This window comes from Desmodus rotundus, chromosome 7 (genome assembly GCF_022682495.2).
Source record: "Desmodus rotundus isolate HL8 chromosome 7, HLdesRot8A.1, whole genome shotgun sequence".
In the NCBI taxonomy this organism is placed as follows: domain Eukaryota; kingdom Metazoa; phylum Chordata; class Mammalia; order Chiroptera; family Phyllostomidae; genus Desmodus; species Desmodus rotundus.
Window position 1 is genome coordinate 35,638,872 of NC_071393.1, and position 13,789 is coordinate 35,652,660.

General features: G+C 57.7%; 1 protein-coding gene across 1 annotated transcript in view; it reads right to left on the reverse strand.

Annotated features, from left to right (window-relative positions):
• The window catches only part of CCDC33 (coiled-coil domain containing 33), a 108,794-nt gene that overhangs the window by 73,094 nt on the left and 21,911 nt on the right, over positions 1 to 13,789 (reverse strand). The window contains exon 2 of the mRNA XM_053928207.1: positions 11,545 to 11,708. Coding sequence (XP_053784182.1) covers positions 11,545 to 11,708 — 164 coding nt within the window. The remainder of the gene's footprint in view (positions 1 to 11,544; positions 11,709 to 13,789) is intronic.

Here is a 13,789-nt window from a genome sequence, read left to right on the forward strand (position 1 = left end):
AGAGCCAATCCGCCCCCTGTGTTAGCAGCACCAGCCTGTGGCCCTTCCCAGCCCAGCTTGTTCCTCTCCTCCGTGAAGCCCTCTGGACCGCCTGGCCATCACTGCTCCCTCAGTCCTCTGGACTTGAGTGACACAGCTGCCTGGCTTCTTGTTCCCTGCTTGTCACAGCTCTACGCCTGTCGATAACCAAGCCTGCGGGAGACCCGTCTCTGAGCTCATGGGTCTGCTGAGAGACCCCCTTCTGCCCTGACCGATTTAGACCATCTGGCTTCCGAATCCCAGCTCTGTCCCTTACTAGCTGTGTGACGTCGGGCAAGGAGGTAACCTTGCTGTGTCTTACTGCATCCTGTGAAGTGGGGGTGATAGATGCAGGGTTGTTGTGGGCACGAAGTGCAGTAATATGTGTAGGGTGCCGGCCACATTGTTCAATACCATAAAGTGTTTGTAATAATAATAGTAATAACAATAATTTTAATTGTCCCAGGCCTGGTGTCTTCCCACTGTGACCCCACCTCGGGATCTATGAGTGGGGATCTTTGGCTGCTGTGACCGAGTGTGAAGTCCTAGAAAGGGCACAGGCTTTGAAGGCCTGCAGAGCTGGGTGTTGAGCCCAGAGTTCCCCCTCAGCCAGGTCACACCCCTCTCCCAGCTGCAGTGGCCCCCTCTTCAAGTAGCACTGCCCTCCTGGGGTGCTTGTAAGGGCTGGGAAGAAAGAGAGCAAAGCTCCTGCTCACAGAGACCCAGTACAAGGCATCTCCTCATTTGTGGTAGTAAAATACCTGGGTGTTTCTCAAAGGGACCTGACCGAGGGCCACATAGAGGACAGAAAGGGGAGTGTTGAAGCAGGGCTGAGGGGAGAGGGGATGGGGCTCCCAGAGATCTGGAGCCCACCTCAGACTCAGGGCCCAGCCTGCCGTGGGGGCTGCCAGGCTTGAGAGGAGAAGGCATCACAGCTGGGGGGCCTGCTCCATCCTCAGGTCCCTCCCGCTGGCTCTATGTCCTCTGCTGACTTGGAGGGTACCGTTCACGGCCCTCCTTCTGCCACTCTGTGCCCTGGTTCTCTCTCCTGACAACCGCCCCTGAAATCAGAGGCCAGAGAGCTCTCAGCAGCCTCTCACTTGCCTGCTGTGCCTCCCCCACAGGGCGCTCCCCTCCACTCTTCCAGGGAAGCACTAAGGGAGGGGGTGTTCCAGGAAGGTGTGTGAGGAGAAAGCCAGTCCTTCTATGCCCCAGACGTCAAACCCGCTCCTGCACCATGCAGGTTTTTGTACCCCCTGGGGGCTTCCCGGGGGTGGGGGGGTGGGGGTGGGGGGGTGGGGGGTAGTTCCAGAACTGAGAGTGAGGGAGGGACCTGTCACCAGCAGTGCAGTGACACAATTCCGGCTGGAACTCACGACCAGCTTGTCAGCCTGTCTCCCATCCTCCTGATATCTTCGGCCTCTTGTCCGCCCCCCTTCTGTGCACAAGCTCCTGGATGTCTGGCAAGAGGAGTGCCAGGTGGATAGAGGAAGGACCATGGGCAAGGCCAAGGGAGCCTACCCAGTGCTGACTTCATTCAGGCACAGAAAGAGTTAAGCAAGCATCTCCCCTCCCTTCCCTCAGACACACACCAGAGAGGTGGGTCAGGGCGAGGTGAGTGGGGGGTGAAAGAACTCCAGACAGAGCTGCACCCCCACAAGGAGGGAGCTTCTAGCAGGTGGAGGGAGCCTGTCAGGGTGAGGGCTTTTCCTGGCGTAGCCGACTCCTTCGGGCCTTGATGCTATTCTAGAACCAGAAGAGCTAGAGGGCCTCTGATTTCACATGGAATTGGAGAAGGGACCAGCTTCTGTCCTGCCCGCAGCCTCTATTCTGTGCCCACAGCTGGGCACATGGGAGGCTGAGTTCTAGGACCCTAAGTCCACTGTGGGACCTCGGGTGCCCCACTGCAGTCTCAGAGCCTAGGGTCCTCTCCAGGACCTGCCTCCACACAGCCCCCTGCCTGCAAGACTGATACCCATGCCACCCCCCGCCCATCTCTAGAGCCTGGCCTGGGTCTAGCAGGGCCTTGGGGAGCTGCTGTCCGCCTGCTCTCCTGGGACAAGCTCCTGAACCACCCCCACCCTCCGCCGTCCTCTGACTGCTGTCCAGGGCACACTGCAGGGGTGGAGCCTGCGGGCCACAGTCCCTGCACGCAAGCACACACACACACACTTTCCCTGATCTCCAATCCCACCCCCATCTACCAGCCCTCAAGCCACCTCCAAGGTCTCTAAGGCCACCTACACCTGCACAGCCTGTCTTCTTGGGCTTCCACACTCCTCAAAGCCTCAGAGACGAACAACCGTCCAGGTCTGGCCTTCGCCCAGGCAGGGCTTTGGAAGCCCAGGGTACAGGCCACGTGGCTTGTCCTGACTGCCAATCCCAGGCAGCCCCCAGAATTTCTGATCAGGGGACAGGAGAGGGCCCCAATTCAGGTCTGTGTGGGCTGCTGGGGTCCTGGCTGGGCAGACCCTTGAATCTTGAAAGGCCAGAGGGGTGCTGCTCCTGGAAGCTCCTAGGGAAGGAGACGGTTGGGCAGACTGAGAGGGAGGTGTGCCAGGCAGAGCTGTTGCGTGGATAATGGTGGAATGAAAGGCCCTGTGACCTTTGACCAGAGAGCCCTGTTGCTCGCTCACCAGGGAAACCCGGAGGTACGAAAACATTCAGATTGTTCCGGGCCAGATGCCAGGTGTGTCGCGATTGGGCCTCATTCTCTTCTGACAAGGCAGGACAGTTCCCCTGTACTTGTACCCTCCGCGCTGGCCTCTGAGTCAGGAAGGCCAGCGCCCCCCGCTCCCCATCCTCCAGAAGGCCAAGAGGCAGCGAGACTCCCAAGCCTCAGGCCTACCTCTGTCCCTGAAGTGCACAGACTAACACCAACCGCTGCTCCCCAACCCCGCCTTCTGCAACAGGGACAGGATGGGAGAGTTGGCCCTAGCAGCAGCGGTCGCCTAAGCAGGATGAGCAAAGGCTGGATTCTCGAGTTTCTGACCCTCCCTGAGCTGGACCTGGGAGGGGAGGTTTCCTGGAGGAGGCAGGGGGTGGATACAGAGAGAGGAGGGGGCATGAGCTGCTCCTGGACAGGTCTGGGGAGGGGCTGGCTGGCTGACCCAGGTCTGTGGGTTGGGAGCATGGGGGGAAGTAGTCAGAGAGGAGAGCAAAGCTTGTAGTCCTCTCTGACCTCGTTCTCTCTCCCACCCCCTTCTTTCCAAGCCCATGTGCAGTGTTCTCTGCTGGTGGCCAAGCTCCCAGGGGATTGCTGGGCAAGACGACATGGCCAGGGGCTCCTCAATGAGGAGCCGAGGTGGGGGCAGGGAATGTCTGGTCTCCCACTTCACCAGACAACAGCCCATCAACAGCAGCCCCACTCCACGCCTGCTCCTCGCCCCAGCCCCCAATGCAGGTGGTCCTTGCTCTTGGGTTTTAAGCTCTCGGGAGGCTGCCCCTTAAGACAGGAGCAGGGCTGTTATTCTCAGCAAAGTGGTTGGCTCTCAGAGTGGGTTTCATTTATTAATTGGACTCCACTGAACCATCACTGATTGCTGATGGTACCCCACAACTACAGATGGGCCTCCATTGAAAGACAGCTGACTCTGGAGCAAGAGGCCACTCCCCATGCACAGGGGCGGGGCAGGGAGTGGGGATGGCTCTGCGGGTCAGACGTGGTACATCCCAAGAACCTCTGGGATGAGCACTCTGGCAAAAGGGAACGTCCTTCTGTAAAACAAGAACGCCGCTCCACACATCCCCACCCCCGCTTTATCCGAACTAGCCTCGCTGTCCTTAAAGGAGCCCCTCGTGGGCAACAGGCACCCCTCTCCACGGCAGCTCCTGGAGGCACAGGCAGGGGTGTCCTTTCTACGTGGCCCAGGGCAGACCACAGACCACACAAGGCTGTAGGCGCTGCAGAGTGAGACTCAAGCCCTACCTGTGGGAACTGTCACACCCTCTTTCCTCTCCTGGGGGAGCTTCCTTGTTCAGAGAAACCTTTTTTTCTCTGTTGAGGCAAGAGATGGTACAGGGTCAGAAAGGGCCCGTGACTGTGCCATCTGCCAGCCGGCCTTTGGAGTGTCCAGCAGTGGTCTGCCCTGTGGCTTTGCTGGGTGAGGGGCCCTGGGAGCCACCTTCTTAGGCAGAGGGGGAAGGGTCAGCTGTGATTCAGTCCCATGCCCCTCAGGGATGGAATGACCGTCCCCCTGGCAAGGTATAGGCCCGGGTGAGACAGTTCTGGAACACCCTGCCATGAGCTGGGATCCTTCTCCGTGAGTCACTCTGAACATCCCCCCTTCCGAGGACCCCCTTATCATGAGTGCAGCCCCAGAGCAGGAGGAGAGGGGCAGACATAGAGGTGAACTCCTGACCTCACAAGAATCACCCGAGTCACTCTGATTCCGGTTCTTTGCCTAAGGCACACGGTGTTCACGTTCTGACATCTGGGGCATCTCAGACGTGGAGCCCTGCTTCCTGCCCGCTCCCCCAAAGACCAGCCTCCCTGAGGGCTCCTGCTACCCAAGTGTCGGGACCTCAAGTCTGCTAGGCACTTTCTGTCTTGGGAGATTGTGGGCAAAGGATGGGTGAGTTGATTTATCTACCCCTCCAAAGGAGGCAGTTTGCTCGCTACCCCTCCAAAGCTAAACTGTGAGCTCCTTGAGGACAGGGACCTGCCCTGACACCACTAGAACTGTTCCCAGCTCCCAGCCTGGCACAGTGGGACCTATTAGGTGCGTGTAAATAAAGGAAGCGACCCTTGGAAAATCCTGTGGCGACAGAGGCAGCCCCTTTCTCTCTGGCTCTGCTAGGCCAGCCTGGCGCCGACTGCGGGACCCTGCTCCACACAGCGCAGTTCCTCTTCACTGCCCTGGGAGCAGCTCCTGGGCTGGAAGGAGGGCGCAGATCCCCCCAAAGAAAAGAAGGGGGTGCCTCTCGGACATATACAGAGGCCATGGAGCTACGGGGAAGTCACCGGCCCCGGGGAGAAGAGGGCGTGCAGCGAGGCTCAGTGGGTTACGGGTTCAGGAGGAGGGGATGATGAGGCAAGGTCCTGAGATCCCGAGCAGAGGCACCTGGTCTGCATGTAACAACGGGCCGCGTTCACACAGCAATCTGGATTTCTGGTTTCCCTTGGACATCTGAGACAGCTGCCCGCATTCCTCCAAGGCGGAAGCCCGTGGTGGTGAGTCCAGCTGCTCCTCCAAATGACCCTGCCGCCCCCACTGTCTGTTGCAGCACACACCGGGCTGACTGCAGCGTTTACACCACTGGCTGGAGCCCCGGAGGCGCTGACTGCCATCCCTGCTGCCATTCCTTCTGACAGAAGCTCATGGTGAGTGTAGGGCCGCAGATGACAGAAAGCAGGACGAGTGGACTGGAACCCAAGCCTCAGCTTCCTGCCCAGTGGCCTCCCTCACCCTTTGATAGATGCTGGACCATGTAGCATCTGACCCTGAAGTCCATGGGGGCCAGGCAAAGGCAGAGGGGAGACAGACGAAGGCTGGCTGGCTGGAGGATCAAGCCACCTGGCCACTCCTGGCCCCCTGGGAGGCAGGAGGAACCCTGCCAGCAGCAACGAAACAAGCAGGCGGCCTGGGCAGAATGCCACGAGGCACCAGGAAGGCCCCCGCTGGCCCGCCTCACTGCCTGGCATCTCCCCCTCAGCCATTACTTCCCTTCGTAAGCACTGCCCTGTTGGATGGCTGCTCCAGGATCCCAGTGCCCCTTGGGGGCAGCTCATGCCTTTTGGATCTGAATAACTGTTTCAGGCATATGAAGCCATCAGGGGCCTGCGCATTGGTGACAAGGGAACATCTGGAAAGAATTCTTGTGGCTTCCATCTGGCTGGGGGTCGCAGACCAACCCTCCTTTAACCACGGATGCCAGCTGCGTTTCTAGCTCTGGGATACAGGGGTGTTCTCACTGAACAGAAGTTCTGAAGCTCTGAGCCTGGAGGGACCGACCTCATGGGAGGGTCAGGCTGCACTGTAAGCTAGGCAACCTGTAGGGCGAGTGAGGCCCGGATTCCTAGGTCCCAGGGCCATTCTCCTTTACCTTTCCCAACAGCCATCCTGTGTAGAGAGGGAAAGGGCTTTGGCCTCTGCCAGACCCAGTGGCCGGTGGCTAGGTGAGCATGGTCATTTTCATGTGCTCCACCCCCACTGGTCAGCCATATAACCTCAAACAAGTCCCTCCATTGCCACGGGCACTCCTTGGTTATCACATGGCGCCAAGGCAGCCTGCCTCCCGGCCACAGTGTTGGAGCCAGAGCGTGGAGGACCAGGCTCCGAGCAAGTGCAGCGTCGGGCTCCAGCAGCAGTGGGCCGCTTGATTCCTGTGCTGGCCGTCATTGTCAATGTCACGTTGACTGCTACTGGTTTCCCCCCGAGCTCAACCCTCTGGCTGCTGAGATAAGCCCACAGGTCACCTGTGAGCCGTGCCAGGCCTCCACCCACTACACCCAAGTCCCTACCCTCTGAGGCCCTTCGGCCAAGGCCCCTAGCCAGACAGAGGAAGGAATGGGCAGCCCGGGTCCTAGGAGGGGTCCTCAGACTGGTCACTGGATCTTGTTTGGATGCCTGGTTTTGGGCCCTGATGCCAACAGTCCCCCTTCAGGAGGCCAACTGGTGCGTGAGGATGAAGGCAGAGATGAGGTGGAAGGAACTATTGATCTTGGAATCCTGGGTCCTGGCTGGGGTATGGACTAGTTCTGTGACTTTGGACAAGTCACAGAAATGCTCTGAGCCTTAGTAACATCATCTATAAAATGGGGATAATATTTCACATGGCTCACAGGACTGAGCAATAATTAAATTACTCAAAAGACGCGCTGAATACATTGGCCAGGTACATGGCAGGCACTGGATAAACATAACCCATTTTAACCTTCCTCTCTTACCAGGACCTCAGACAATGGTTCTGCTTTCAATACCTTATTCAGTCAGTCGCCAGGGTCAGGGCCCAGTCTGGGGCCAGGCTCAGGGCTCTCAGGCTCACGCAGGAAGAGCAAAGACCCTCTGAGTGTGACTCACTGGCCATGACCTGTGTGCTGCCCTTCCCGCCCAGGCCCAGGCCAGGCCTGCCCACGTGCACAGAGGGAGCAGCCCTCCCCTCTCAGTGTTGGCTCTGTCCCTGCTCATTAGCTCTGGGCAGCAGGCTCCAACTGGCAGCTCAGCCACCCAGCCTTTGGCCAATGGTCAGAACCCCACAGGCTGTCTCTGGCTGGCTCCTTCCCCGCACCCTGCCCACTGGGGCACCCCACCTGTCAGGCCCATTGCCTTCCCAGTCCCTGCTGTGCTCTGACTGACAGGCATCTCTGTGCCAGGCTTGGGGGCAGGTGCTGGGGAGACTGCAGACCTGACCACTGGCCCAGCAGGTCTGAGTGTAGAATGTCTTGGGTGGCATAGATGGGACTCCTACTGCCTCTAAAGAACTGAGACTGTTTCCCAGGCCAGAGCATGAACCAGCTTGCCAGCCTGGAGCAGCCCGGAAGCCAAAACTCACATGCTGACCGTGGGAAGATTGAACTCAGAGAGGGTCGGGGACTGGTCTGAGATCACACGGGGAGGCAGGTGGTGGGCCAGACTCTGGGTTTTCTGGACCCCATTCTGGCTTCTCTCCACTGCCCCGAGGCTTTCTCTGGTAGGTCCCGCTGGCCCCTGCGTGTACCACGAAGGGTCCCCTCACTCCTGTGTCACGCTTTACCTGCCAGCACCTCCCCCGAGTGGCTCCATTGTCTCTACAGCCCTCTGAGGCACATTCCCAGGTGAGGTGTTCAGGCATTGAAAGGTGAAAGAACTCTCCCCAAATCACAGATCAAGTTAGAAGTGGAGCCAGATTCATTCATTCGTGTGTCCATTCATTCAATATTTGTTGACAGTTTCATCTGTTTCAGGCACTGTGTTTAACAGTACGGATGAGGCCCTGGCTGGTGTAGCTCAGTGGATTGAGTGCTGGCCTGCGAACCAAAGGGCGGCAGGTTTGATTCCGAGTCAGGGCACGTGCCTGGGTTGTAGGCCTAGAGGCAACCACACATCAATGTTTCTCTCCCTTTCTTTCTCCCTCCTTCCCCCTCTCTACAAATAAATAAACAAATAAAATCTTAAAAAAAAATAGTAGGGATGAGATGGGGAGCAAAACAGACCTGGTGGTTGCCTGTGGAACCACTGGGGCGCAGCGGAGGGAGACACTGAGGAAGAGTAAGCCGATAATCCCATAAAAGCACACAAAACTTGCGGACCTGCAACTGTGACACCGGGGAAGTGCAAAGTGCCAGGGAAGCACGTAATGAGGGTCGGGGGTTGGATTAAGCCTGGTCTGGGAGGTTTGGGAGGGCTTCCTTGAGGAGGTGATGAACGAGCTGAGATCTGATGAAGCGAGGGAAAGGAGTAACGTTCTAGGAGAGGCGGCGTGCAAAGGCCTGGGATGGGAGGAACCAGGTGTTTTTAGAGAACAGTGAGATGGCAGGTGTGATTGAGGCAAAGAGAGGGAGGTGGGGGTTCATGCTGAGGAGCCAGCAAAGACCCACCCATACTGGACCTGCATCCTCTTTATTCTGGGAACAATGCGAAGCCATTGGAGGGTTCAAAGAATGGGTTTCTTCGGTAGCGTCGTACCACGGAATCCAATAGTAACCGGCCTTTGAAGTGGGTTTGACGAAGGGCAAGATCAGAAATACCAAGAGCAGAAAAAGAAAGCAGTAGCCTGAGGTAGTGGAGCTGGCAGAGAGAAGCAGCCAAGTTCAAGTTAGGAGAGAAATCAACAGGCTTGGGGATGGAGCTGATGGGGGTGAGGGAGTGATTCCTGATGGCAGAGTGGTGTGATCACGTGGGTAGTATAGAGAAAGAAGAGAAACCTGGGGCAGGTCAACATTTAATGCTGGGTGGAAGAGACAGCAGGTGCACAGACAGGACAATATGAGATCCTGGACCAGGAAAAGAAAGAACTTCAGGCAGAGTGAGTGTCCATGAGGGGCTATTGCCACTGAGATCACGAAAGGCGAGGTGGCGGCTGGATGTAGGGCCAGGCATCAAGGTCACTGTGGCTTTAGAAAAAGCTGTTCGGGTGGAGAAGTGGGGTCAGACCAGAAGCAGGTCAGCGGCTCTGACCGAAAGAAGCAGAACCACAAGATGAACCAAAGGGACCTGTTGGCTTGGGACCGTCACCACTGGAGGAGGATGCACCTTATTGCTAGATTGGCTCAAGGCTGGAGCCTGCGCAGTGCTGAAGCAGCCACACCCCAAACTAGGGAGGGCCCGGTCTTTGGACCTGAGCCTGCTCCAGCTCCCCTTAATGGGCTGAATGAGTGAATAGCTCTGGCCCTTGTGCTTCAATCCCAACTCCGCCCCCCACCAGCATGGGCCTGCCTGCTGGGGAGGGCTGATGGGCAGACACTCAGGCATCCCCAGCGTCCCCCCTCCGGTCTAAGATGAGGCCACGTGGGACGGCCATGGCAGAGCGTAAGAAGCTAAGCCAGGAGCCCAAGCCGAGAGCAGGAAAAAACACAAGCAACAGAAAGAGGAGGAAAAATATTTTTGGAAGAACGTGAAATTACATAATTGAATATATATTATTTAATATACAGTTTAATATATAAAGTATATGTATACTTGAAGCATCCAAATATTCATCGCGAGAAAAGTAAACCCTTCAGCGGGCCGAACAATGATTACTGCATGCCTAGTTAACGCGCATTTGGAATCAGACCTGTGGGGACATCACGTTCTTTTTAGGGCTTAGGGATTCCCTCTGGGGCTCCTGCCTGGGCCTGGGGGCTGGGGGGTTCGCACTGAAAGCTCTTTTCAGGTCCCACCAGCTGGGCCTTCCTTCTCAGAAGCCTCGCCCCCACCCCGCCCCTGCTTTATTTGCATCTCATTAGCACCGTGGGCTGGTAGTCGCTCAGCCGCCGGGAGGCCGGGAACGCAGCTCCCCGCCCCCTCCCCGGTGGAGGTGGGTGTGGAGACGCGCTACCCCGCCCCCACACCCTACACCCCGGCTCCCCCCCGCTTGGCTCCTTAGGAATGTTCCCATGGCAACCGGGTGATGGCGCAGGTCGCGACGCCTGCCGAGGAGCAGCAGCGCGGCCACCCAGTTCCCCGCCCGCCGCCAGGCTGAATTGGTGATAGGCAGGGCCTCAATCTCCCGAGATGATGGGCGATAATTGGTTTATGGAAATAGCTGAGCGGGGAAGGCGAGCTCCTTGCCAAGCCCGCTCTCTGCCACCTGGACTTCCTCACCGCAGGAAGGGAGCTGGGGGAGGGGACGAAACGGGAGGGGCCCGGGAGCTGGACGGTGGAAATGGAGCTTTTGAGACAAGTGTTTCACCTGTTGGTCGCCAGCGCAGCGACTACCCTCCTTCCTCTCTGTGGGGGTGCGGTAGTTGTTGTTATAGTAACCTGGTGTTCGCTTCCGTTGCTCCGTGGTCAAGCCTGTGCCCAGGCCTGTGTTGGGTGCGTTGTTAGGGAAATGGAGACGAGACCTGAGGACTGTTGTGGGGGGGAACCCCAGTTTGGGGGACAAAGGAGCAATACATAACTTTATTTATATACGGTGCCTCTGGCAGTGTTGACATTGCTGTGGGGCTCCAGGGGAGAGAGAGCTCAACTCGGGTGGCTACTTGGAGGAAGAGGCATCATGAACAAGGCTTTGAAGGGGGGATTTCAGCAGGTGTTGGGGAGAGGGCTGCAGCAGGCACTCCCCAGAAGAAAATGTAGGGAAAAGCCAGCAGGCAGGTACTGAATGATGCTGTTGATGGTGAAGGAGGGGAGGTATAGGGAGGTAGGGGGAGGCCCTGGTGGCTCCCAGTGTCTTGGGAGGGAGCACCGCACAGTGCTTTATAATCGAGACTGAGCAGATGACGGGCATCCATATGGGAGGCTAGCCGGAGACTCTGTGGCCTTTTGATGCCCTCTGAGAGCAGTGAGGTCCCTGAGACGGGCCGCAAACTCGGCATGGCGGGCCTTGCTCAGATACTAGGCTGTGAGAAGTGTGTACCCTGACTGCAGCTAGCTGGAGGGGGCGTGTGGGGGTGCATTAAAGGATAAGAACTAGGGAAGTCCCCATGATAGAAATGACTAGGGTGCAGGGGGAGCCAAGGAGGAGGAGGATGGTGGTTAGTATCTTACCCGAGGATTGGGCATGGTGGGATGGGGCACCAGAGTCTGGGAGAGGCAGGCCCCAAGTCTTCTTCCTTTGACCACCCGCCACCCCAAATGAGCCTAGCCCAGGCCTCTGCATCCAGGGGCCCTGCCCCCTGAGGTCAGGTTGTGGCCAAGTCCTGCCCGGAAAGCCGTGGGATCAAGGAGTGGCCCTTCCTTCCTTCCTTCCCTAGCCCCAGTGAGCAGCGTCTGCGCAGCAGGAAGATGCCAGGCCTCACATTTGCAGGGCCCCCAGCCCCTGTGTGATGTGCACTTGACTTTCCCTTTGGGTATCACAGTCCCAACCTCAAACCTTTGGGTGCTCCTCTTCCAAATGCCCAGACCTTGGTTTCTGATCCAGGAAACAGCAGTCCCCCCCCTCCCCCCAGTAGCTACTTACACTACCACGTAGGGCCACGGCTCAGAGCCATCCTTGCAGGCAGGGAGGTTGGTGGCCCCATGGAGAGTGACTGTGATGATCTCCTTATTGGAGGGAGACAGGTGGCTGATGACAGATTCCACAGTCTGGGTGGTGTTTGGGGGGTCCTCTGGGCCCTCGGCGACCTGTGGAGGGAGCCAGGGCTGAGTGGCTCTTCTGGTACGGTCACCTCCTCTTACTGCCTCCCTGTGATTCTAGTCCTTTTTTAGCTCCTCTCCAAGTGGCTGTTTCCCCTCTGTCATTCCACCACCCAGTCTGTCCTAAAGGGCACTTAATTGTCCTTGACCTAATTTTCTCCCTACCCCTGTCCCACAACCCATCTCTCCCAGTTTCCTTCTTGCCTCTCCCCCAGTCCTGGATCGGTCACTTCCTGCAGAATGAGATGGGCCACTTTGCCTTTCAAGTCCAGTCCTGCCTCTAAGCCCTTACTTTTGCAGGTACTCCTTGCCTGTAATTTCCAAATCGCTCCTGCTTGTGAGGTCCTAGCAATTGTTCTCCTTCTGTTTCTCCTGTAACCTCACCCCAGTTCACCTCAGGCGCCTGTTTACAGCACTTTCCAGTTTACAAAACTTACCCATGGAGTTAATGCATTAACGGAGCTGAATGAATGTCTGTCCCACATACCTCATCCCTCTTCAACCCCGAGAAGGACAGAGGTGCCTGCCTACACATGGCCTCCTAGGCTGCTTGCCCCAAGCAGGCTCTCGTGCAGGGGCTCAGCAGCTCAATAGTTTGTGGATTCATGGCCCAAAGGAGCATGGTGATGAGAGCTGCTGAGAGGAGGCAGAAGCTGTGGCCTGGAGCAGTCGGGGAAGGCAGCTGGGAAGAGGAAGCCTCAAAGGGCTGGGAGAATATGCATGGGTGAAGCAGGGAAGACAAACTGGGAGCAGAACACTGGAGCTAAGACAGCGGAGTGGGAAGGGGAGGGAGCATCCGGAGGCCCAGTGCAGGCTCAGAGTGCTTCTGGAGGCTTCAGGGAGTCAGGGCCTGGCAGGGTGTTTTTGGTGAGTTAAACACTGCAGTGTGGACGTGGGACTGCTGTGACTTGCAGTATCTTGGTCTTCCCTCTGCGCTGAACCACTGCCTTTCTCCCAGTGCCTGGAATTGGCATTGACACAGTCGACCCCACCCTTTTTGTCCCTCCTGGTGAGTAATTGGCACCACGGATGTCAGGGGCTGCAGAGGGGCCCTCTGGGACCTGGAGAGGAACTGCAGACCTCTTCCGGCTGGAGACGGAGCCCTGAGGGGCCACTGGGAGCTGTCCCTGTTATTGGGAACGCTCAGCGTGTCAAAGCCAGCATTTCCGGGCACCTGGTAAGGGTGGGGGAGTCCTCAGGACTGTGGAGACCATTGAGAATGATGACCTATTTATTACACAGAGGGGAGACCGAGCAGGGCCCCGGCAGGGAGGACGCCCTGGCTCTGCCCTGATACGTGTCAGGAGAGCCGGGTTTAAACCCCAGTCATGCTCTGGCAGTCATTTTTCAACCGGGCAGTGAGGGCTCGGACCAGCCTGCCTGGACCCCGCCCTGCTTCCTACCTGATGGCCCAGGTTCCCCACATACTGCCAGTTCCCACCTTGGCCCCGGGGGCCCTAGGCACAGTGGCTGCTGGCTCCCGGCAGCCTCCAGGCAGAGGGAAAGGGAAGGGCTGTCCTTTCATTCAGTTCTCATAGCGGTGGTGTGGGGTGGCCACAGATCCCAGCCCCATGCGACACCAGTCCATCAGCAGGTCCTGCCGGCCCTATCTTCAAACCATGTCTAGAATCTCACCCCTTCTGTCTCCGCTTCAAGCACTCGGGTCCAAGATGCTGGAATTCTGCACTTGGCTCTTAATTGCTTTCTTGCTTCCCTCTGGCTCTCTTCTGCCCTGTCCACCTCACAGAACAGCCAGAATAAACCTTTACAAATTTCAAGCAGACCTCATCACTCCTCTGCTCAAATCCTGCCATAGCTCCTCATTTCACTCGAAGCCTCTCAGTGCTGTAAGGACCTGGGCGCTCTGGCCCAGGAACTGACCTCACCTCATCCCCCGGCCCCTTGCCCACTTGCTCAAGCCATACTAGCCTCCTAGTGGCTTCTCACAGCTGGTTCCCTGGCTGTCCTGTCTGCCTGGCCTGCCCGTCCCTACATGACCATTTCTGTGCCTTGGTCCCTCACTTCCTACAGGAACGACTCATCAGAAAGGCCTTCCTGGTACGAGCTGG